This window comes from Ambystoma mexicanum, chromosome 13 (assembly GCF_040938575.1).
Source record: "Ambystoma mexicanum isolate Mex_15411 chromosome 13, UKY_AmexF1_1, whole genome shotgun sequence".
NCBI lineage: Eukaryota > Metazoa > Chordata > Amphibia > Caudata > Ambystomatidae > Ambystoma > Ambystoma mexicanum.
The window spans coordinates 630,523,543-630,546,018 of record NC_090938.1 but is presented as its reverse complement, the minus strand read 5'-3'; the positions used below and the strand labels follow the sequence as shown (position 1 = coordinate 630,546,018).

General features: G+C 45.9%; 1 protein-coding gene across 1 annotated transcript in view; it reads left to right on the top strand.

The window, feature by feature from the left end:
• IGFBP4 (insulin like growth factor binding protein 4) overlaps positions 1 to 22,476 on the top strand; it is a 330,734-nt gene that overhangs the window by 296,233 nt on the left and 12,025 nt on the right. Inside the window, exon 2 of the mRNA XM_069634564.1 lies at positions 15,381 to 15,538. Coding sequence (XP_069490665.1) covers positions 15,381 to 15,538 — 158 coding nt within the window. The remainder of the gene's footprint in view (positions 1 to 15,380; positions 15,539 to 22,476) is intronic.

Genomic DNA, 22,476 nt, shown 5'->3' with positions numbered 1-22,476 from the left:
GGCTGTCGGCCATTTTGGAAGCTGGTAGCTTTGCCTTCATGGCCTCCTGACTCCATGACCACACTATTGGAGTCTGCTGCTACCTTATTCCTCCTCCAGTATGGTCTCTTGTTTCCTCCGAATGAGCACACGCTCCCATGGCTCAGTGTGGGATCAGCACGTGGCATATCCTGCGAGCTCACTGCCAACTGACACTCGCGAATGGTAACATGTGGCTCGTGGAGCTTTGTGGTCGCGGGCCCACAAGCAAAAACCACCTACATTCTCCAGATTTCTCCTTTCTGAACGCAAGTCATGCATACATCCTGTGCCACAGTGGGGTCTAGGGTAATTATAAGATACCGGACATCAGTCTTGTGGCTTCTGCCATACATACCGACATATGAGGCTAGGGGTGGGAAGGAGACCCTTACTCTCACTTTACCACTTCCAGGGCGGGCATCGGAGAGCAGGCGCTGGTCCCCAGTGCCCTGGGGCTTCGAGTCCCCACCCTCAGCCTCTTCCATGTGACCGTGTCACAGGGGGTCCATCACTCCTTACATTGTGATTACTGGCATCACCAAATCCTTCACTATTTGGTGTCACGTGCACACTGACTCCAGGGATGACCTGCCTGCGGATATGTAGGAAACATACACAATTCTCCCAGTGAAAATAAAATGAAAGCAAGTATGCAGCCCGCCATTCTATTTTGAGTCACTTTCAAGGACGGGTGGCTGGCTCTTTCCAAATATGACTCGGCATGAAGACATGTTCCTAAACTCCTGTTCTGACCTTTGGTGGTGTGCAAAGTAAACAGAGGCCACGGGGAGTTATTCGCTCGGTAATGGACGACGTTCCTTCCAGCCAGTGACTGCGAACTGTCAGAGCAAGAAAGCTTACGCAAAAAGATTCCGAGCAAAGGCATCTGCTGGAGTATTTAAGTGGAGGATGTTTTCGTGACTCAGGGGTTTCGTTTTGGCACTGTGCTTGCTGCCGGGGCAGGCCTGCCGACATCAGAACGCTACTGCAATTAGGTATTCAGACAAATGCTCCATGTGCTACTTTCTTCCACAATTTATAATGTGAGATGTTGCATTGATCTGATTGGAAGGCACCCAAGGATTGAGGGAATAGAGTAAAAAGATTTGGACGCTGTTGTGTATATGGTGGCACGGGTGGTATAGCTCTGTGGTAACCTGACAGAGCGACACGGTTTCGAATCCCGGGTCCGCCCTTACAAACGCGTTATAAATAACCAATTATACTCGTATTGCTGACAAGTTCATGAAATGTGACATGTATTATGAATACTGTGCCCTTAATTATAGTTTTTAATGTTTGGGGACATGTGTGTGCGCTAGTCACGCCACTTTCAGGTTTTGAATTGTCTATTAGTTTTAGCTATTAGGTAAGCGCCATCTATCAGATGAAACTATTGCATTAGATTACAGCTAGGGAGAGGTGGCCTATGGGGAGGAACACACAGCTTGTAGGTGTTGTTTGGTTATTTACCCTCCTTTTGCCTGCCTATGGCCGTGCTAATCCCTATGGCCATTCCCACACACTTCCTGCCCCCTCTCCCCCTGATCAAAACACCTCCGCATAGGAACTCTTTGAGCTAGCTTTATCAAGTCTTCACATCAAACATTGTGCTCCAAGTTCCTGCCAGTGTTCTTTTAAAGCAGTCTTCTGAGAGTAACTGACTTAATTACACCTTTAAACGTGCTACTGCTGTAATAAAAATGGCGTAACCAGGTCTGCCTTCTGCGCACTTCATTCATCGTTCAATGAAGTCCTGTTAAAAACGTGCACTAGCAGAGCCAACAGTTTAGGCTTGTGTATAAGTATTAGGCATTTGCCAGACACTGGCATTATATGCACAGGTACTCACACCTTTTTGCAGTTGCTACCTTCAATGACCACTTAATAGCACTATAGCAGTGCCTGGCAAATGCATTTCCCGTACACAAAAGACAAAATGGTTGGCATTGCCAATGCTTATTTTGTATGTGCTGTATGTTAAGCATTAAATCATTATGTTAAGTCTCTGCTTACATCAGAGATTTTGTACAATGTAGGAAATACAAAATTTATCATTGAATGTATAGATCAAATTATTTAGCAAATGTTTACACATGATGGGTTAAGGTGAACGTTTTGGTTGCAACAATGCCACAGACCAAATGGGTTCCATCTGCGATCTATGATATAAACCCCCTCCCCTGCAATGCTATTTAGTACATCCTGGGCTGGAACATGTTATTACAGGAAAGTTTTGAAGCCCTTTTTTTTAATTCTTTTTTTGAAACTTTATTTGCACAACATTCATAATAAATCCCAATACAATCAGCGTATATCAAATTACACATAGAAAATAATACAAGAAAAGCACCGCATTTCACACAGTACTACGTACACAGTGAGATATACAATACCCTAAATCCTCAAAATCTCAAATACATCTCTCAATTACCCCCCCACCAAACAACTATAATGCCAAGTTAAAACAACTGCAAAAATCTACCCCATATTTTCCCAAACAAAGCCAATTTAACAAGTCTCCTATACATCACTCTCTCCATATTTGCCAATTCATGCATCTCAGGCAACCACGTCTCAACATTCAATGTCAAAGCATTCTTTCAGTTCCTCAAGATAATTCTTTTACCAGTCAGCGCCCCTCTGAACAACCACTTCTTCTCACTTTGAGTGAGCTCATCCAATGACTCATCACTCCCCAATATGATCACACTAAAATCCAAGACCGGGAGACCAACAATCACTTCATCACACACACGTCCAATCTCACCCCAAACACAGTGTCACCAGCCTACAATCCCATAGCAGATGTTCCAGCGTACTGATCTCACTCGAACACCTCCAACAATCTGCACTCTCCAACATCCCTCTTTTGCACATTCTTTCAGGCGTCCAATAAATTCGATTAAGAATTTGAATCTGTCTCGATCTTTCCGTGAGTCCCAGCGAGCACAACTTCACATTCTCACACATGTTTTGCCATAAGCCCTCTGTGATATCCATTCCGATTCTCCTGCCCCACTCCTCTCTCAAAGAATCATTCCCCTGATAACACGACACAAACGCTTTATACAGGCGACTGGCCGGTCCCCCACCCGAACTCACCAAATTCCTTGCAAACAGATCCAATGCAATTTTCCTCTCCAAATCCACAACTCCAATCGCACGTTTAAGTTTCACAAAATCAGAGGGTCTAAAGTTTTCAATACCATATTATTGCTGCAATTCCCTTGCATTCATCCAACAACCATTTGAAAACAGATCAGCAACCCACCTCACACCACCCAAAAACCAATCTGATGCCCTTTTTTTAACTGCAGGTAAGTCGTTGTTGTTTCAACTAGTCTTATCTGGGAACGATGTTGATGAGTTACATATTTTGGTGATCGTCCTTTGCTCCACAGTCATGTTTGCAACACAACTTTACTACAAGTAATTGGGCTTGAATTGCAAAGCATCTTTTAATAGAAGCATCCTATTGAAGAATGCTTTGTGAATCTTGCCCATTGATTGTCTTTTGATGAAATATTACCTGGGCCCATCTTGATAGATTAGCTCCAAACTTCCAAACCAGTGATCGAAATGAGTGGGAACGGTCGGGAGCGGTGTTCCACTACTTTCCTTTTTTTTAACTGTTAACAGCTCCACTACTTTTTGCAACCATTTTCTCCATTACGGAACTGTTCTTGATAAAGTTAAAGCACCCTTCTCCACTTTACCACCCGATAGCAGTTACAGCTAAACTGAAATCTATTTAAACTCAATTGGCTGTCAACCAGCAAGACTGCAACCCTTGAAAAATGTGTTGCACGTTGCTCATTTGCTTGTATCCCCGCCGGAGTTACAGTTCCACTACTTTTTTGGTGCACTTCTATCACTGTTTCAAACACAATTATGGGCCCGCTCAAAGATTGCAGTCAGCGTGACGGAAGAACTGTCAAGGAATGGTTAGTTATAGAGGTAGGGCGGGAGGTGGGCACAAGGATGGCTTCCATAGGAAATCTATTGGGATTACACAGTATGAAACGGTGGTCTCCATACTGTGGGGCTGGCTCACCTGGGTGAGCCCGACTGATGTTGGGGTGGGCGCTTTTTTAAAAGGGATAATGCTAACTGCTTTTAAAAGAACATATAAGTCGTTATAGATTGGGGGGCGAAACAATATTTGTACTCAAGGGGGCTTAGGCATGCCTGCGTGCAAAAAAGTTTGAATACCACTATGTCTAAAAAGGAAATTACCCTATATAGCTATATAGATGTGCAATATACGATACATATTTACATACATCAAAGGGCTTAGTGGTTTCTATGAAAAAAGGAAATGTTAATTCAAAGCTTTTGGTTGAATACAATATTATGGCTTCCATTAGTCGGGGTCACTCCTGGTCACTTCTTTGGGAATTGTTCTTAAGAACCCGATTCGCAAAGACTGTTCGGTTTGCAGATCATTTTGCCTTTGAAAAATGTAAATCGGTGGCAGAGCAAAATGGGCCTCATTTAGAAACTGAAAAATTGGCTAATTACATCTAGATACGTTGAAAATGTGCCTGTGCAGTTGGTGCGGCGGTGGTGCAGCTCGCGTGAACATCGCTTGGAAATGAGGCTGCAAAAATGGAAGCGTTGCTAGATTGGCCGAGCCAGTCCCCTGATTTGCGTATGCGGAAGGAGAGTGTTGGGCAATTTTCCAGGCAGCACCATGAAAGCGCAATATAAATGAAGGTCAACACCAACAAATGAGAAATTGCTGATTCACAAAGAAAATTGCTCCAATTTGCTGGAAGAAGAGCGGTGCTCAACTTGCACCTCTCCAAGACAGGAGCAAAACTGCAAAGGAGCCTCATAGCTACTTTTGGAAAATGTCTGCTCATGTTCCTGTTGCTGTTGTCCTGCTGGACTGGCACTGGAGATGCTGTAAAAAGAGATTTTTTTTCACTAAAGGAGTCCCTTTTTAGGGTTGCCTTATGAGAAGGTGATTGGGTGGTTGTGTTTCGCACCAAATGTGACACCGCTTGTGGTGAGCAATTGGGATGGTAAGTTAACCTCATCCATAACCTGTCGACATGCATTGCACCAACAGCTAGCCGTGATGCTGACCCTGGCAACTGGATCATTCCAGTGACCTAGCGCTATTTCATGTGGCATATCCCAGGTCAGCCAATCACAGTCCCTGCAACAGGGGTTGCAGTGGCTCGTAGTGCGTCTGCCCCAACACATTTGCATACCACTGTTGGTGCAGGGCAGACAGCAGGTGGCAAAGAATGTCTCTGCTATTAGCCAGGTCCATTGGAATAACTTGGCTGAAATTGTTGGGAGAGACATGATTTCTGGAGCAAGGGCGTAGTGTGGCTGTGAGGAGTAACACTTAGCCACTAGACCACATGAGTACCTCCCCAATACTGTGTTAAAAATGTCATAAGACTGGCTTAAAAGACACAACCCAGTCTTATGAAAGGTATAACAATGCTGTACCTTAAGAGTTTAATGCTAAAAGACACAAAAAACACGCACTGTTTGGTGGCAATAAGACTGGTGTGTCTTTAAAATTCAATTCTACAGACACACCAGTCTTTCGAAAGTTTTAACGCCACATGTGTCTTTAGAAATCACTGTGCTGACAGCAGTAAAAAATAAATGGAGCTCCTTCTACCTAAAAAGGCCAGCAAGCAGCATGCTGGAGGGAGCTGATGCTTGCTTATTGCCGGCAAGGCATTGAATCAAGCAGACACATAGACATATTACAAATTGGATGCCTACAAGATTTTAAGTTGCTCATTCTACATTTCAAAATTACTAGTAACATGTTCTATTTGATTATTTTTAGGTGTCAGCACCGTTTACACCTAGAGTGCACCCCTGATTATTTAATTATGATCCCAGTTTCTGAAAACGTCAGTGTTCAAATGTAGCCTGACAGCGTTTATTTGCTTGAGTGAATTGCCGGATAACCTTGTCTAAACATATCGTATCTAGGTGACTTTGATGCACATGGCAAGCCGCAACACTGTTCCGAAGAGTTTGTGATATTGTGGAGCCCAGGCAAGGTTTTTAGCTGCTGAAGCTAGTTTTCAACTCCAATGGCATACTTCTGAAAATAAAAAGCTTCTGAAATGCTCATCCAACCTGAACTTTCAATTAAAATGCAATGTAAAGGAGGAATAATTAGTACAGCTTGAGTAGAGGTGTGGGCAAGCAAAGAATTTAACAGGACTTGCCAGAGCCGAGCCGAGAGTAGTCCTGCTTGGCTTTAATCCGAGACATCATAAAAAAGGTAGTGCATTAGGCAGCAAGTGACTTGAGTCCAATTGTTGAGTGGCCCATTTCACAAGTTGCGTGCTATTTATTTACAGATTGAGAGTGACACTACCTGGCACACTTGAAATGAGAGCCGACAACAAACCACACAGCGCACATCAGTACTCAAGCCCGTTAATAAAGTTGGCTTAGGGGCCTATCGCCAACAATAACCATCCAAGCCATTAGGAGAATAATAATGAATGCCCTTGAAAACACCAGCAGGACATTTGAAGTGGAAGCTTGTGGTGAGGTGAGGGGGGGCAGGGGAGGTGGGCTTCTTTGTCTTCCCGCTGAAGCATGCAGAGAGCAGATGACGGCTCAGGGCAGACCTTCTCCCAGCTCAGCTCCTGTTCTAGCTGCTTCTCCTCAGCTCTGATTGCTTTCCAGTTCAATAAGGAGATCCTTGAATGTGGTGGCGGAAGGATTGCTGCGAGCACTCTTCTGTCCCCCTCACCTGAAGATTTAGTTCCTAATGAATGTCTTCCTTCCGAAGTTGCTGATAGCAGCAGGGGTGGACTGGGAAGTAAAAGAGGCCCTGGAAATAATTATTAGGGACCAAAAGAGGCCCTGGAAATAATTATTAGGGACCAAAAGAGGCCCTGGAAATAAAGTTCAAAGTGGCCCCATATGACACATTTTCAGCAAGCCCAATGCTTTTCCTATGAGAAAATTTGGAAATGCCACACAAAAGAGGCATAGGGTGCAGAGGCCCACCGGGAAATCTCCAGAGTTCCCTGTAGACCAGTCCACCCCTGGATAGCAGGAGGTCGGAGGTGCGCTCAGTTGCTTAGTATCTGCACGTGACTCAAAGCTTAGGCCACACGCATAGGTTATGTAAGAAAAGCAATTTAAAATGCATTTCATATCAAAATGTGGAATAAAAGCTGCTGCACACTTTTGATGTTAAATGTGGTTAATGGGATCACCTCACCATAAGGTGCAAAAAACCACTGTCTCTGGAGAACAGTGCAGCACAGGAAAACATAAAATAGCTATGCTTTCCACTCCTACGTGCAAAGAAGAAACCAAACTAAAGAAGCATGTAGCGTGCAGCCAGTCAGTTCACACATTGGTCATGATATGAACACGATTCGTTCTCATCAACATAACATTCTAATTGCGAGGAGAACCTTTTGAAAATCCACAAGCGAGCTGCATTGCTCATGTCTTTGAAGAAGCATTGCCTGATGATGTCACTCCAGCCCAGCACTTCAAGGCCCAGAACTGCACAACCCTTGTCTTGTCTCGGGAGGATAGCTCAGCTGCAATGTGCTTGCCTTGGAAGCAAGAGGACACGGAGCAACACAGGTTTGATACCCGGGTCCGCATTTAGAAACCTCTTGGTATTAAGCTTGTTATAAATAACTAATCATATCATATCATTGCCCCCAAGAGTTCTTGATAATGCCCAGTACAAAATATCTAATCATATCATATCATTGCCCCCAAGAGTTCCTGATAATGCCCAGTACAAAATATGACAGTGACACAGTAAGAGATGGCAAAATGACAATCTAACCACGTAAAAACACATATCATGCTTGCTTCATTATCGATGACCAGTATAAAATGTCATGCCAGAGTAAGAACGGCCAGCAAAATGCCAGTCTAGCCATGTAATAACATTTATCATCCTTGCTTTATCATTGATTCCCATAAAAAAAAAGCCATGTCTGGGGCCCTCCCCAATTCACCCAGCACCTCTGGAGCACACACAAATACACAACCAGCGTTCACACCCATTCATCCAGTCACACCTGAGTCTGACCTTCGCTGGCTATCAAACGTGCACCCAGAAGCCACATCATTAAGTCTCCACGCACTGACTGCGCACCCCGAACATGTAAACAAACACAATGCATTCTCATTCATTCTGACACAACACACACGTGCACCGCACACTCACTCACATCCAATGCACACCATTTACATACATTGTGTACACAACCCATGCATATTTGTAAAAATACACATAAACGTATTCCAAATACACACATTTTCAATATTTAAAAAAAAACATACCAGTGCTTCCAGTGCTGGCGCCTCGATGCTCAGTGTTCTTTAGCCTGCTCTACCGACCCGGTCCCGCTGCGCATATTCTCAATGCAGAAAGAAATCAGGAAGCTCTGCCGCTTCCTGGTTCTTGAATCCTGTGGCGCATATGCACTGCTGCTCAGCGGGAGAGTGGCCCACCCTGCAACCGTCAAGCAGGAAGCAGCCCAGCGGCAGAGGCAGTCAGCGTTATTGGGCACTACCACCCACTCCAGAACCCTGACTTTAGTCAAGCCAGGCAAGGTGAGGGCTGAGGCACGGGACTCGAACAAGCCGGCTCTGTACTGTGGACCAGTACTGAGCATGCCTGGGTACTAGGCCGGCGCTGATGGCCGCCATCCCTCGCCCCTGCCTCAGACTGAGGAGGATGAACTGATGTGCCATCAAAGTTGGGTGGGGGGGGGCAAATACCCTTTTCCCACGCCCTAAAATGTCGGCCTCAACCAAGTCCTCTGTTTGGTTAGCGCATTAGGCGGCCCCCGTGGGGCATTTCGACCTGCACTCCAGGCTGAACATCTAGTCCACAATTAGAAGCACCGGCCTCCCATCTATGTGCAGGTCATTAGCGATTCCTGAGGTGCACAGTCGTGGAGTGTCAGGTCTTTCCACTGAATAAATTACCATCGAATTACTATCCATTGAAATGTATCCATCGAAATGCTTTTCCATTGAAAAGCATATTAATTGAATACATTTCGATGGATTTTATTTAGGGTTAGGGTTAGAGTTAGGGTTAGGGTTCCATCGAACCTCTCCATATTTTCCATGGAAAGTTTTCAGCGGATATGCACTTTTAATTGAAAAAATGTAATTTCGATGAATCTTTTTTTGTTGGTTTTATTTTTATGGATTTTCTTTTCGATGGTTAATTTTCGATGCAAAGACCATAAACCAGTCATGGATGTCAATGCCAACTTTTCAGGTGCCACTCATGGCAGTTACAGACTATGGTGACATCTGGCTTCTAAGTGAGTGTACACCCTCACAACACCAAGCACATCCCGTGGTTCTACGTCTGTTTCTCGATTGCAGTTTCCTCATTTGCAGTGTCCTCATACACTTTTGTTCAATATCTTTTTCACCGAATAATTCTTTACATTTAAGTATTTATTTCTTTATTTACATAACCCCTACATCTTTATCTCCCTTTTATACTTGCATTACCGGACAACCCATCCAAGCTCAGCGGCAAAGCAGCACACATGCCCACCAGAGGCATAAAAACATAGCATTCCCATGCTGAGGCCAGGGTTCAGGTGCTTGGGTCTTACACGCGGTATACTGCTGAATAACACCCGTGATTTGCAAGATTGTGGTGGCATGTGGCGTGTTGCACTGCATCACTATCAAAGGGGTCTTGCATGTTGAGGTGCAGGATGACGTCTGTCGCCTATATCCAGAGGTTGCTTGTTGGTGGTTTGGGTCAAAGATTCCAGGGTGTGGCTATCAGTAACTGTGCCAGGCACAGTGTCTTCTCTTGAGCCCATCATCCTTGGTTCATTCTTCTACATTTGACATGTGGGTGTCCCTTTTGAAAATAGACTGGTCCAGTCAGTGAGACGAGCAATACAGATGAGCATTGCGATGGGCCACCATATATTGTTATGTTACTAAAAACGTACAAAGTGCAGCGGTTACCCCAAAGGTATCTTGGCGCTTGCTAGCGGAATGAGGATGCAAACGCAAACTAGAAAGATAGGTTTTAAGTAACCACCTGAAACAGAGATGATTCTCAGTGGCCCATAAAGCACAAGGGAGTTCCACAACTGAGTCGCCGCTACAGAAAAAGATTGGCCACCAATACCTGTGGCTCTAAATCAAGGGACAGGGACCAGACAAGCATCTGCCGAGCACATTGCCCGAGCGGAGTGCCCGAGTAGGGATGTATGGACAGAATATAGTCTGTAGGTATTCCGCCCCGGTGCCATAAAATCAACGATGAGCCATACGAAGGGTCTCGAACTGGACGCGGTTAATCACTAGAAACCACTGAAGATGTTGCAAAACTGGGGAAATGTGTGCATATCTGGGCATAGAGGCGGCAACTCTGGGCGTGGAGTTCTGTAGAACCTGAAGCCTCTGTAATAAATAGGCGGGTTGTGTCAAAAATAAGCAGTTGCAGTAATCCAGTGAAGGCATAACAAGTGAGGACACCACAGGAGCCCAAAGCTGAGGTGAAAGAAAAGGAAGCACCTTCCGCAGGGTTTTAAATTGAAAATTGCCCCTCTGTCGAACAGCGCTACTCTGAGATTCCGCGGACAGAGAAGCCGATATCTTAACCCCTAAATCCTTCACTAACAGAACAGGAAAACCATATCGCACAGTATGGAGGTGCCAGGCAACACAACATGTATTTGCACTGCTGTTGAGTCTTGTGCATAGTGGCTTGGGTAAGACCTTGTGCCCAAGTATGCCCCTGATCTAGAGGGTGATACTGCTCCATGTACCCGAACTAGCTTTCTAACCACCAAAACATGGCATCTTTCTGTGTGAAAACAAAAAGAAGATATTGAGGCTGAGTACCCCAAAAGGAAATACACCAAACGCGGGTTACAAAGGAACATACAAAGATCTTTATTTTACTCTGAACAAAACAACAGATAGCTATCGGCCCTCAGTACAACACAGCAAACTCCAGCTCGGTTCGGTGTGCTCAGTGAGTGGGACTGTACATTAGAATAGTCGCACTTTTTATACCCTCGAAATCATGATGTTCAATCCACTTCCAAGTTAATACAAGTTAATACATTACGGATCTAGGGTTCGTGCTGAGTTCATGCATCTATATATTTAGGGTTTACCTTTAATATATTCACTAACAGATAACAATAGCAACGGTTTGTTTTAGGATTTCTAGTAGAGCCTTCTCAAACAGTTTTATACAATGCAGTCAAACAAGTGTTCACTTTTTCGGTATTTGAATATATTGTGTTTAACATATGCTCGCGGATTAGCTTTGTTGGCGCAAGTAATCCTCTACCCACAGGTTAGCGAGGGACAAGGTCTCAGTTCATGACCCTAACATGTGGCCTGCAGGCAAGTTACACATTAGTTTATACACAGAGGTCAAGACGGACATGTTACATCCAGAATGATATTGTCCACCATCTTAGAACACAGGGTGACTTTAAAGAGGAGAACCTAAAATGGCGGCTTACACTGATCTAAGGTCAAGACCTTGTAACGCGGATTTCCTCGCAAGTGGCTTATAAGCAGCTTGGCGTAGGCCAATATACATATATTCATACACTGTAGGAGGCACGATATGATTTTCCGTTCGACATCTGCACCCGTTTTACCTGTGTAAGCTCTGCCACCTCCCTGTGAGCCTAGCAATTGAGCAGGGCATTGCATACATTCCCAGGCAATGTAGCTCATGCTGTCCTTTAAGATGACATGCATGTCCAGGACATCAATTGCTCATGTGTCTGGCCTCCCACATCCTTGCCCCCCTGCACTCATGGTATACTTTCCCTCTGTTGCATATGGATTGCATGCTGGGTGCTGCCAGCGCTGGATGCCTGCCTACCTTTTTCATTACAGATATGGTGGTGCAGTAAAAATTGGCGGTAATGGAATTACTGCCACTTTTGCTGCACCGCCATACTACGAGTATGGCCCTGGAGTGGGGGATTTACCATTATAGATAAAGCAAGGGGATAGGTTCCCTCTTTTTTGTTTACGGGGGCTTAACTCGTGAGGGACAAATCTGTTAGATTTAAAGCAGTTGAGATATAGGCTACCTCTCCCTTTGACACTGGTAAGTATTTTAGTGGTGAAACCCCGAGAGGTACAGATGCATTAAATAATCTGATGTTCAGGTACTTATTTCCACAAGTAAAAACACAAATGTATTATTCATATAATCAACATATAAAAAGAAACAGGGTACAACAATAATGTTGATATCTTCGAATCATACAATAATTTCGGATTTGGTCAATACATAAAATTTTGCGAGGTTAGTAACAAATGACTTTGGTGCATTGCATTACTTCAGTACACTCATATAAGTCATCATGCTGGAGGTAAATCCTCCCAACATGTGCCGTAAAATCAGCAACAACGGCAGAATGACTGCCGCGCTAATTCCCCCGGTGGTAATTCTGCCAATGGACTCCGAAAAATGGGGATTTACCCTGCCACCGCCACTTGTAATTCGACGGTAATTCCCCCGGACCAAGTGGCAGTAACGTGAATTCCATTGGGCAGTATTGCAGTGGATTTACTGGCAGAATACGGCCCAACTCGTAATGAGGCCCAAATGTATTGCATTTGGTCTGTGTGTAGTGAATCTGGAAGCATTCCTGCAGGGACAAGTCAACGCAACGGTGGATTGTTAGACGTGTATCGTATCCAGTCTACAAACCACTAATGCAACTGCAGCCGACTGTTGCAGCTCACCCTCATCTTCTTCTCGAATATATATCCCAAAGGATGAGTTTCTATAAGCTAATTTCATTACATTTTAAAGTATGCATTAGTACATTTTAAATTATGCCAAGGCTAACTAAATGTTACTCATTTTATAGACAGTGGACAGACAAAAGGCAGAAACGACCCTGCCACGTTAGGGGTGTTGCTAGGTCTGGAAAAGATCTGGGGCTACAGCAATGTCGGACTTTTCGGGACTCAGGGCTAGCTAGCCTTTTTGGTTGTAGCCCCTGAGCTTCTATCCGGGGCTACAACCAAAGGTGCTGGGGCTGTAGCCCTCCTAGACCCCCTAGCAACGCCTCTGGGCAAAATATGCATGCAAGTTCCACAAAGGTCTCCATACATTTACATATTTGAGAACCTGGCCCAATGAGATGAGCCCACCCAGTAGGTCTCCCATGCTCTGGCTTTTCCCATTGTTCCCTCTATTTATTCTCCATTTTCTGCACAGTCTTCCATTGATTGCTAGCAGGGTCTCGCCATGTAGATCCTATTTATGTAGAAATACATGTTTTCTCTTCTCTCAAACAAGGGTGACATGGATCCAGAGTTACTGCCCACCTCTGCATTGTCCACAAGGCTTTCTGGGGTCGGGCCCGCACTACATCCAACACTCTCTTCCAAAATACCTTGCTTCTCGAACCCTAGATGCTTCTACGAGAAGAGAGGGGTGCGTAGATCTCTTTCCTCTGCAGGTGCCGCCCTTTGGAATGGCCTCCCTGTCCCTCTCAAACTTGAGCCGTACCAAATGAAGTTCTGGAAGCAGCTCAAAACGTTCCTCTTCTCCTCTGCTTCCTCTTTCTCCCTCCCCTGCTAACCTACCTGACCTACCTGTCTGCTGTACCGACTGGTTGCTTGGCTACCCTCAGAGTCTCACTGGGTACCAGGCTCTTTCTTGATCAGTCATCCCAGCACTGCCTCCGGTCCTACCATGGCCTTACGGGCTGTAACCCTACAGTCCCTTGTTCTTCTTACACTACCCAGAGCCGTGCTGCCCTGGCTGCACTCAGCACATTGCTGCCCTGTTTTACCCTCCCCTTTCCCTTGCAGCCCTCTCCCTTTCTCCTTGCAATTCTCGTTCTCGCCCTTGCACGATCTGAATGACACAAGGCCTAGCAAGATTGTTTGTCTTGTACTCCCTCTGTCTTCCCTCCCTTGTCTTGTTGCACCTAGAATCACTTGGGTAAAGGCCCGTTATAAATGGCTTATCATATCGTATCATGTGGAAACTATCATTCTAGCAATGCAGACAAACCACTGACTACTTTGCTCACCCAACTGCTTAATTCTCGCTGCTTGTAGTAAAACAAATGTGTTGAAAGAGAGCTCACAAATAATGTTCATTAAGTATTGGCATTGTCAGCGCATGTCATTTTGAATTCGTGTATTTTAGAAATACAGCCTACCAACACCAGAATGTAATATGAAGTGAGACTAAAAGCCCAGGCTAGTTAATTATTTAACACCTAGCATGGGATAACTCCTGTTTAATTGACTCAACTTTCAAGAATTAGACCAAACCCAAAAGAGCACGTGCAATGACATCACATGGTTGTAGTCATTTTGGCACAGCCAAGCAGTTAATTCCTATGCATAACAAGCCCAACCTTTTGCAGTTCTGCAAACACGTGCACCAACATCAGCTTTCTGGATCAGGTGGGAACGGAACACTGATGAACTGTGGCCAGATGTGTGGGTTTGGCCCTGAGGCAATGTGGGTAGGACATGCCCCTCATGCCACATTCTGTCTACACTACTGAGTTCCAAACACACATTAAAGAGATATGCTGGGAAATTACTTGACCCCTTTGTAAAGCTGAGGAAAGGTTTCCCTTTAGTTTTAATTCTAATGTTTGTTTGAGGCAGGAAGAGTCTGATGTTCTAACTGGGGCCTTTTTGGGGTCTAACCAATGAGGGTCCGCTGTGTCCACCCAAACATTCCCCAATTGCTCCTGTTTCTACTGAATTTCTCTGCTAATCAATGGGTGCTCAAAACACAAAACGGTATGACAAGAGCGTAAGTGTTCCATCCAGAATGGTTCTCTGTTGTGCGAGTTGCACCTGCCAGCATTGTGTTGCCTCTAAAACCTCCTCATGGGTTTGGCTCCCAAAGACTATTCCAAGATGTGGGGGATTGGGGCAATGTCCTATAGCCCTAATGTAGTTGGTGTACATGCTAGCCTCTATCACTCGCCCCATTCTTCTCACATGGTCTTCGTTACCTAGGTGTATTCATCCTGACACTTAACCTGGTAATGCAAGGGAGGCAGCAGAAGTAACTAGGGGAGTTCTGAACTCTGCCCGTAGGGCCGACTTGGACTGAAATTAGCGAAGCAGCAGTGCCCCATCTTGGGGGCCTTTTATCAGCGTTGCTGGACTCTGGACCAATGATGAACAGGTCTTCTTAAATCCATGATATCCCACTATCCCAATGGTACAATGGTATTATGAGAGTTGTGGGGGGCTCATGCTAGAAAACAGTGATATGATGATTGTGATACCGACGCTGCATCGTTGACCTCTAAACGTTCTGAACGCTTTCTCAACCAGTTTGTGTTCTCTTTGCTTCTCACCTCTAGATAAGCAAGAAGATGCCCATCCAAACAACAGCTTGATTCCCTGCTCCGTGCATGACCGCATCTGCCTCGAGAGGCAGTGGGCCATGAACCGCCTGCAAATTGCCAACGGCGGCAAAAAGAAGACTGGCATTACCCAACCATTGGAAGCCCGGCCCATGGTAAGTCGAGACCCGTCCGATCCAAGTCAAGCTTCCCTGGGTGTCCCGCCAACCAGAGAATGGGGCTCGTTCTTCAGCTCCTGGAAATTTGGTTGAACCTTCCCCTAGCATGAGCCCCACATTCACAGGTGATGGCATTCTCCTGATCAGGTCAGGTGAGCAGGTATCTTTACTCCAGCTTTACATGACATTGAAGGTCCATCTCAATTACTTCCTGGTGAAGAGTCATCTAAGAAAAGCCATGTCATACACCCAGATGAATGGATGAAACCACCCACATGCATTGCAAAGCACTGTGAAATGGAGCACCCAAGGCACTTATCAGGAGTAGCGGGTTCAGAGAGGGTTCAGAAAAGAAGAGGCTGGAGTTTTCATCAGTAGACAAGGTGATTTGCAACAGTATGGATGGACACCAGGATTACTTGCCAAAATGGTGCCCTGGCGCTACTCTGAACTGACTGCTTATGATCTCCAGCCTGATAGTTGGAACTCACTCACAATTATGTTGATTGAGCATAGGAAGCACTCACAGTTTAAGGGTTTGTGCTAGGCTAGGTTTTTAGGAGGTAGAAAAAATGTCAGTTCATACATTCTGTTAAACCCCTGACACCATGCAGGGTAATTGCAGGATAGGGTAGAGGTGCGGTGATAGGGTGGTACAGGGAGGTATTCCACAGGGATGCTGCCATCGTTTTTGCAGCCAGCAAAATGACAGGCAGAAACACATAGAACCAAAGTCTTGTATTTTGCGCCTTATATATTTAAGTGGCCTTCCCATGGATGCCTTTGTGGAGGAGGCGTCGGTCTTAAAAGTGGTTTGGGCATTATTGGGGAGCCAATGGGTGATTTCAGGTTCCGGGAGATGGAGGAACAGGCCTTACTATCGCTATGATTTTTGCTGCAGACTTATGAAGTACCAGAAGACTGCAAGTTTGAGGGTTCTGCACCCACCTTACTTTGTTCTCACACCCCCTCACATATCCCAGTAAGAGATAGGGATCAGCACCCCCACAGATTTCTCGCAGGGTCATACACACTTTACTGCGCACCTATGCGTGCACTCCGCTTATCAGCTCGGCGGTCCATGCCTATTGATTAGATCATGGCTGGGAGTGTCTCGAGGAAGGATGGTGGCAAATAGTTATGCAAGGTTATATCCCCCTATGGCACTGGATGGGATATTTTGATTTGAATACAGCAGCAACTGGAGCCTGCGTGTTCACCGATGTGGTCGCGAACATATGTATCATAGAAACCTGTGTACACAACACACTAACCGCCACTGCACAGAACATCCTTGAAACCTCATAAAAATAGCTTGGTGCATCCACCCACATCTAGTGGGTAGCCTGGGCAGACACAGAACAGCTCAGGAATAGCATTACTGTGTGCACAAGATACAATAGACAGCACGCAAAGACTTAGACTCATGTAGCAGTTTTATGGAATATTGGATTTTATTTCCCATTAATTGGGTCTGATACCATTTATTGTGTTCCCCGGAAACTCTGCCAGGGTTACACATAGGCCACCCCAAGACTTATACTGAGTCCATCATATCAGGAAGACGGACCCACTACATCCCAAACAAGAGTCTGGAAATAGCAACCGAGCTAGGCCCACTCACAACAAAATCACTTTCAAGCCCATGCAGAGCTCCATGGAAAGAGACTCAAGCCCATGCAGAACTCTAACCCAATGTAACTGGATCAATCACAATCGGTAGCTTCCCAGTCAAAGTTAGTGCGTCACAGTTCAGTTTCTAGTCACAGTGGGATCCTCCACAGTGAGTTCACCAAGGCTTGATTTTCTGCCCAGAACTATGTATCCTTCTTTGAGGGGGATAAAGAGTTCTTGGTGGCAATTCCAAGTGCATGGATAGCCAGAGAATTTTCACAGACTTCTATTTCTCTGCCCTCAGTGATCTGCAACGTTTAAGACTTTTCAGGGATCCGCTTGGCCCCTGCCAGATAGCAGACATGCTGGTATTATGTCTTCTTTTATTGTTAGGGACAGATAGTTCATCCTCAATCACTGTCATTAATAACATTGAAAGAAGTGAAATAGATATCCCTCCCATTTATCTCTGAACTTTGAAGCTTCATTTCTGAATAAGTGCCCTTCTGTCACCCTTCTGTCTCCTGCATTAGTTCCCCAACAAATAACGAGGTGTGAAAAATAATGCAGCTGGGTTTTGTCATTTCCAATTGGGCCAACTGCAGGAGTGAGCAGGGCTTGCAATGATTTTCTGTGTAATTCTAAACAAATAAACATGCCCTTAGAAGGTAAGGGGTTAACATGATTTTACATTGTAAGGGTGCAGAAGTAAGACTCTGACACTGAGTGGTCATCGTGGTTGGACGGCCCAATGCTGAGGAGAGTGTTGCAGGCAACTGCATTGTCCTTGGTTTGGTTCAGAGACTCTCTGGCCTACCACCTAGGAAGCTTGCTTGCAGAGCCTAGCGGGGCACACTGTGTGCTGGTTGGGTACCGGTTTTGGAGCTGCTGGAGGGTCTCGTGGATTGAGTATCTCTCTCTGTTCCTTGGGAGATGTTTAGGTGAGGGATCTTCTTGCTTCCCCCTTTGGACATCCTAGCCTTACTTCACTGGCAGAAGCTGTAAGGCAGACTGTACCTTCAGCATGGGTCTAAATGGGTTCTTCTTGTTACTCCTTGCAAAGTCTTCAGATGATCTGCCAAAAGAGGGGCTTGAAACTCTTTTGAAGCCAAAGGGCCCCAGTGATTTGTGTAGGCTAGGCCTACCTTAATGAAGCCATCCTGGGTCCCACCAACAGTCTCCTGTATGTGTGAGGCCATAACCAGAGTGCTTTACAACAGAAAAGTTAAAGGGTTGAAAACATGTAATATTAGGTTCACCCATCTTTCTGTCTGTTGTGGATCAAAGGGTCTCTCTGGTTAATTGAGCTCTCTGTGGTTCCAGAGAAAAGTGCCAGATCTCCCCTGAAGCTGTGGCAAGACCAAACATTTGGTTGCTGCCAAACCACATACTCATACCTTTTGAATGGGGTCCCCCTGCAGGGTGTACTACTGTAAATACATAGTTCCAGACATGGCAGGTCACTGCCCTTGATACTCAGAGGCGGGAGCTGGCTTCAGGTTGACACAGTGCATATCAAAGGTTGTTGGGGTTTTCCTGTCTTTCGGTAACCTCTGCAGCCAGGCCCCATGTGGGCCTGTTTGAAGTATACTCTATTAGTATGTTACTTATGTTAATTGCTGCCACCATCTGCAGAGAGTAAAAAAATGGACAGGGAGGATCAATGGAGCATTTGATAGTTAATTAGACTGGCCATGGCAGGAGGAAGGTTTTGGCCCTCCCCCTTCTGAGATGCATCATGTACTCCACCTGTCAGATCCCAACTAAATATGACAGGGAGGACTGCGTCTGTAGGCTGTGTCCAACCAGAGTACACAGGTCTATGTGTACGTCATGTGGCGAGCATAGGAAAATGTGTGCGGATTAGCCCCTCACTGTTTCCAGAGGCTGATCTACCATCATTCAATTTCTTATAAAATTTCAAAAAAGCCCACTTGAGGGCACTCCTACCGTACGGATGGTCGAATTCCTCACAGTTCCAGACCCTGGTGTCAGACATGGTTTTCTCCTCTAGCAGGTACTGCAACGAAGAAGAGTGGTTTGGATGCTCCTGCAAACTGTGGTGGGTCCCTGACCCTGTTTGGCAGACCTGGTTCCCTTCTTTACCAGATACTACAATGAAGAAGAGTGGTTTAGATGCTCCTCCAAACTGTGGTGGGTCCCTGATCATGGTTGACAGACCTGGTCCCTTAACTATCAGGCACTGCGATGCGAAGAGTGGTTTGGATTTTCCTCCAAACGTTGGTGGGCCCCTGACACTGGTTGCCAGACCTGGTTCCCTTCTCTTCTAAGTACTACGATGAAGAAGAGTTGTTTGGATGCTCCTCCAAATGAATGGGGGTCCCAGACCCCTGTTTGTAGACTTGGATCACTTTCCTGCCAGGTCCCGCGGACCCGAAATAGGATTGATCTTCTAGTTCAGTCTGGCACAATTGTTTCATTGTTCTGTCAGGTGTTATTAGGTTTTAATGTCTCTTGGTTTTGGAATGACTCCCAGACCGTGTCCTTCCAGCTCCCTGTGCCTTTCTGACCTTCCCCAACATCCCCAGTACCTTCGGACTGAATGTTGGGTCTCATTGTGGCCAACTGAGGCTTCTAGTTGCTCTGCTCGGTCTTCCACTGTCTCTTTCTCTCTCCTGAGCTCTTTGCTCTCTGTGGTGACTCTGCAGCGATATGAGCACAGCAGCCAGAGGCTATCTCCTTTCTTTGATTCTGCCCCTGGGTTGCGACAGCAGCTCTGTTTGGGTCCCCGCTCTCTCTCTCTCTCTCTCTATCTCTCTGGCTGAACTTCCTCTTCGCAGCTCTGCAGTATGGAAGTGTGGTTCTGCTCACAGACTTCTGCGGCAGCTCGATTTGGGTCTCCACTCTTTCTCTCTCTCTGGATCAACTTCCTTTGCAGCGACTCCACAGTTAGGAAGTGCTCTGTGGCTTGCCTTTGCCTGGGCCCAGGTTCTCCACCCTTCTCTGCTGCCTGTCGGTTGCAGATGGTTTTGGGTCCTCATAGAAGCTGCCACCGCATCCCAGTAAGCAGTCTTCTCCCCTCGCCAAGCCGGACGGCTTCCTGGCCCTTGGTTCCTCCTGAGAGGATCTCTCCTCCTTAGCGATCCTTCCTCCCTTTCTATTAGAAGGATGTGCCTAGTGCACTTCTTCCGCATCTCTGTGATTGTTGGCAGTGTGTCCTTCAACTACTCCATATTCTTCTTCGTCTCGGTTCTTTCTACTTTTTGAGTTTTTATAGAAGTACATGGGATCGGGGGGTAGGGATGGAGGGAGTGGGGGTGAATGAGAGGTGTAAGTGTTAGGCGGAAACGTGTTCTCCCACAGTAGTCGTCACTGGTCCTACAGGGGTTTTCCCTCTCCATGAGAACCACCCACTGAGTACCACAATGAGGGGGACTATCGGGTTGTGGCCTCATCTGCCTGGCCTCATGGGAAGAGGCCCCTATGGAAGCAACAAGGACATTCTGGGATTCACCTCAACATGGACCCAGGTAATCCTCCACTTTAATCACAGCATCTTGTCATCTTTTTACTGGTTTAGTCATTTTGGTAACTCCACCTTGCAAAGCCATCAGTTCCCTCGAATTAAAGTTTTTCAACATGGTAATTTTAGTGTTTATTACATCGGCTCGTTGTTGCAGTGAAATACATGCCCTTATACACGTACAGCCGTGGGCTGAAACTTGCGTGCTGAAGACATATTGGAGTACAACTCCCATGACCCCTCAGCAATGACTATGCTGGACAGGGCAGATGGGTGTTGCAATCGAAAACATCTGGAGAGCCAAAGGTTGCAGACTCCTGGTGTACACGGATCAAGGTGATCTTCCATACCTCCTGGGGATTTCTAAATTCCATTTCCACCAGGAGATTATTGTCAAATTATTCTTTACTGGAGCTTAGTCTAGTTTGTCCCAAGAAGCCACCCATACTTTTAGAAGTAAGCTATCGGTTTCCACTTCCATGACAGAAGGGATATGAGCCAAGCTAGTTCCTTGCTACACGTGGAAGTAATGCTCTGCAAAGTGATTGTTTACACTTCTTTCTGAATTATGATACATTCAAGGGGTACCCCAGCCTGAGGGTGTCCAGGCTCATTGTCTTAGAGCTCTGGTTGAGTCTACAACTTTGTGGGAGTTTGTCCCTATTAATGAGGTATGCAAGGACCGACACTTATGGCTCTCTGTGAGAATTCTGTAAGCATTCCTGTCTAGATCCAGTTCCAGAGCCGATTTTCAATTTGGCCAAATCCTTCTTGTTCATGGGCCTAAAATGTAGCCACCCTCAGTTCCTAAAAGCAGTCAATATTACCGACCTGGATGACCGGGTGCTATATTTAATGTTACTGGATCTTACATAGCATACTTCTGTGCTTGCAGTCTGTGGAGCGTGGCGCCGGGAGCTCGGGGCACAAAACGTTCAGCACAAAAGTGTGCCATGCTGTGTCCCGGGCTTCTGGCGCCGCTGTCGGCAGATTGTGAAAAGAGAATCCGGAAGCCGGGGCCAGAGCCTGCTGCAGCAGGGGGCAGGTGGTGGGAGGTCTAGCGGTGCGTAGGGTGCCGCATAGTAGCTAGGGCTTCGGGAGGGACCTCCCAATAAGGAAAGGGAAGAGGGTCACGCACAAAAGGTCACACCCGTGGGATTCCGACCTGTGCTGAAATCCATGGTGCAACCTTTTGTGCCCGGTTTACGGACATAGAACCTGCTTCTGCTCTGTTATGCTGGTTTTATGGCGTATTGGCACATGGGTTGGAGTAGGTTGGGTGGTTAGATGGAGAAGAGGGAGGAGAGCAGGGTTGTTTGTGCACTGTTGATGCTTGCCAATCAGAGGATACTTGGCCCGAGAAGGCCAGTGCTTCTAGTATTTTGTTTTCTCCATACTGCCAACACCCTCTTTTCACCCAAACAATGCCTCTGCTGCTGGCTGCATTTATGGGCGTCTCTCCTACTGACTTTCAGAGTGAGACACATGCAACAACTTCTCTTGTTGAACCAAGAATCCATTCCACTCGTGCTGAATGCTATAAAAACCACCAATGGAATTGTTTATTGGAACAATATTAGGGGCTTCTTCCCGCCAGCTCAGTGTTACTCATTGTATCACCTTCTGAAGATGAACGGGCACCTTGCGCGCAGTTGAATGTGTGAACTAGTGTTTGTACAGAGATGTCTGCAGCAGATCCATTTGCTCATTGAAGCTATCCAACCAAAGAAACGAGGAAGGTAGCTTACATTGATAAAGCTCAAATGTGCAATATAGCGAAAATGCATAGTGCCAAAAGGATGTCTTGATGGCAAAAGTGTGCTTTATAGCATAACAT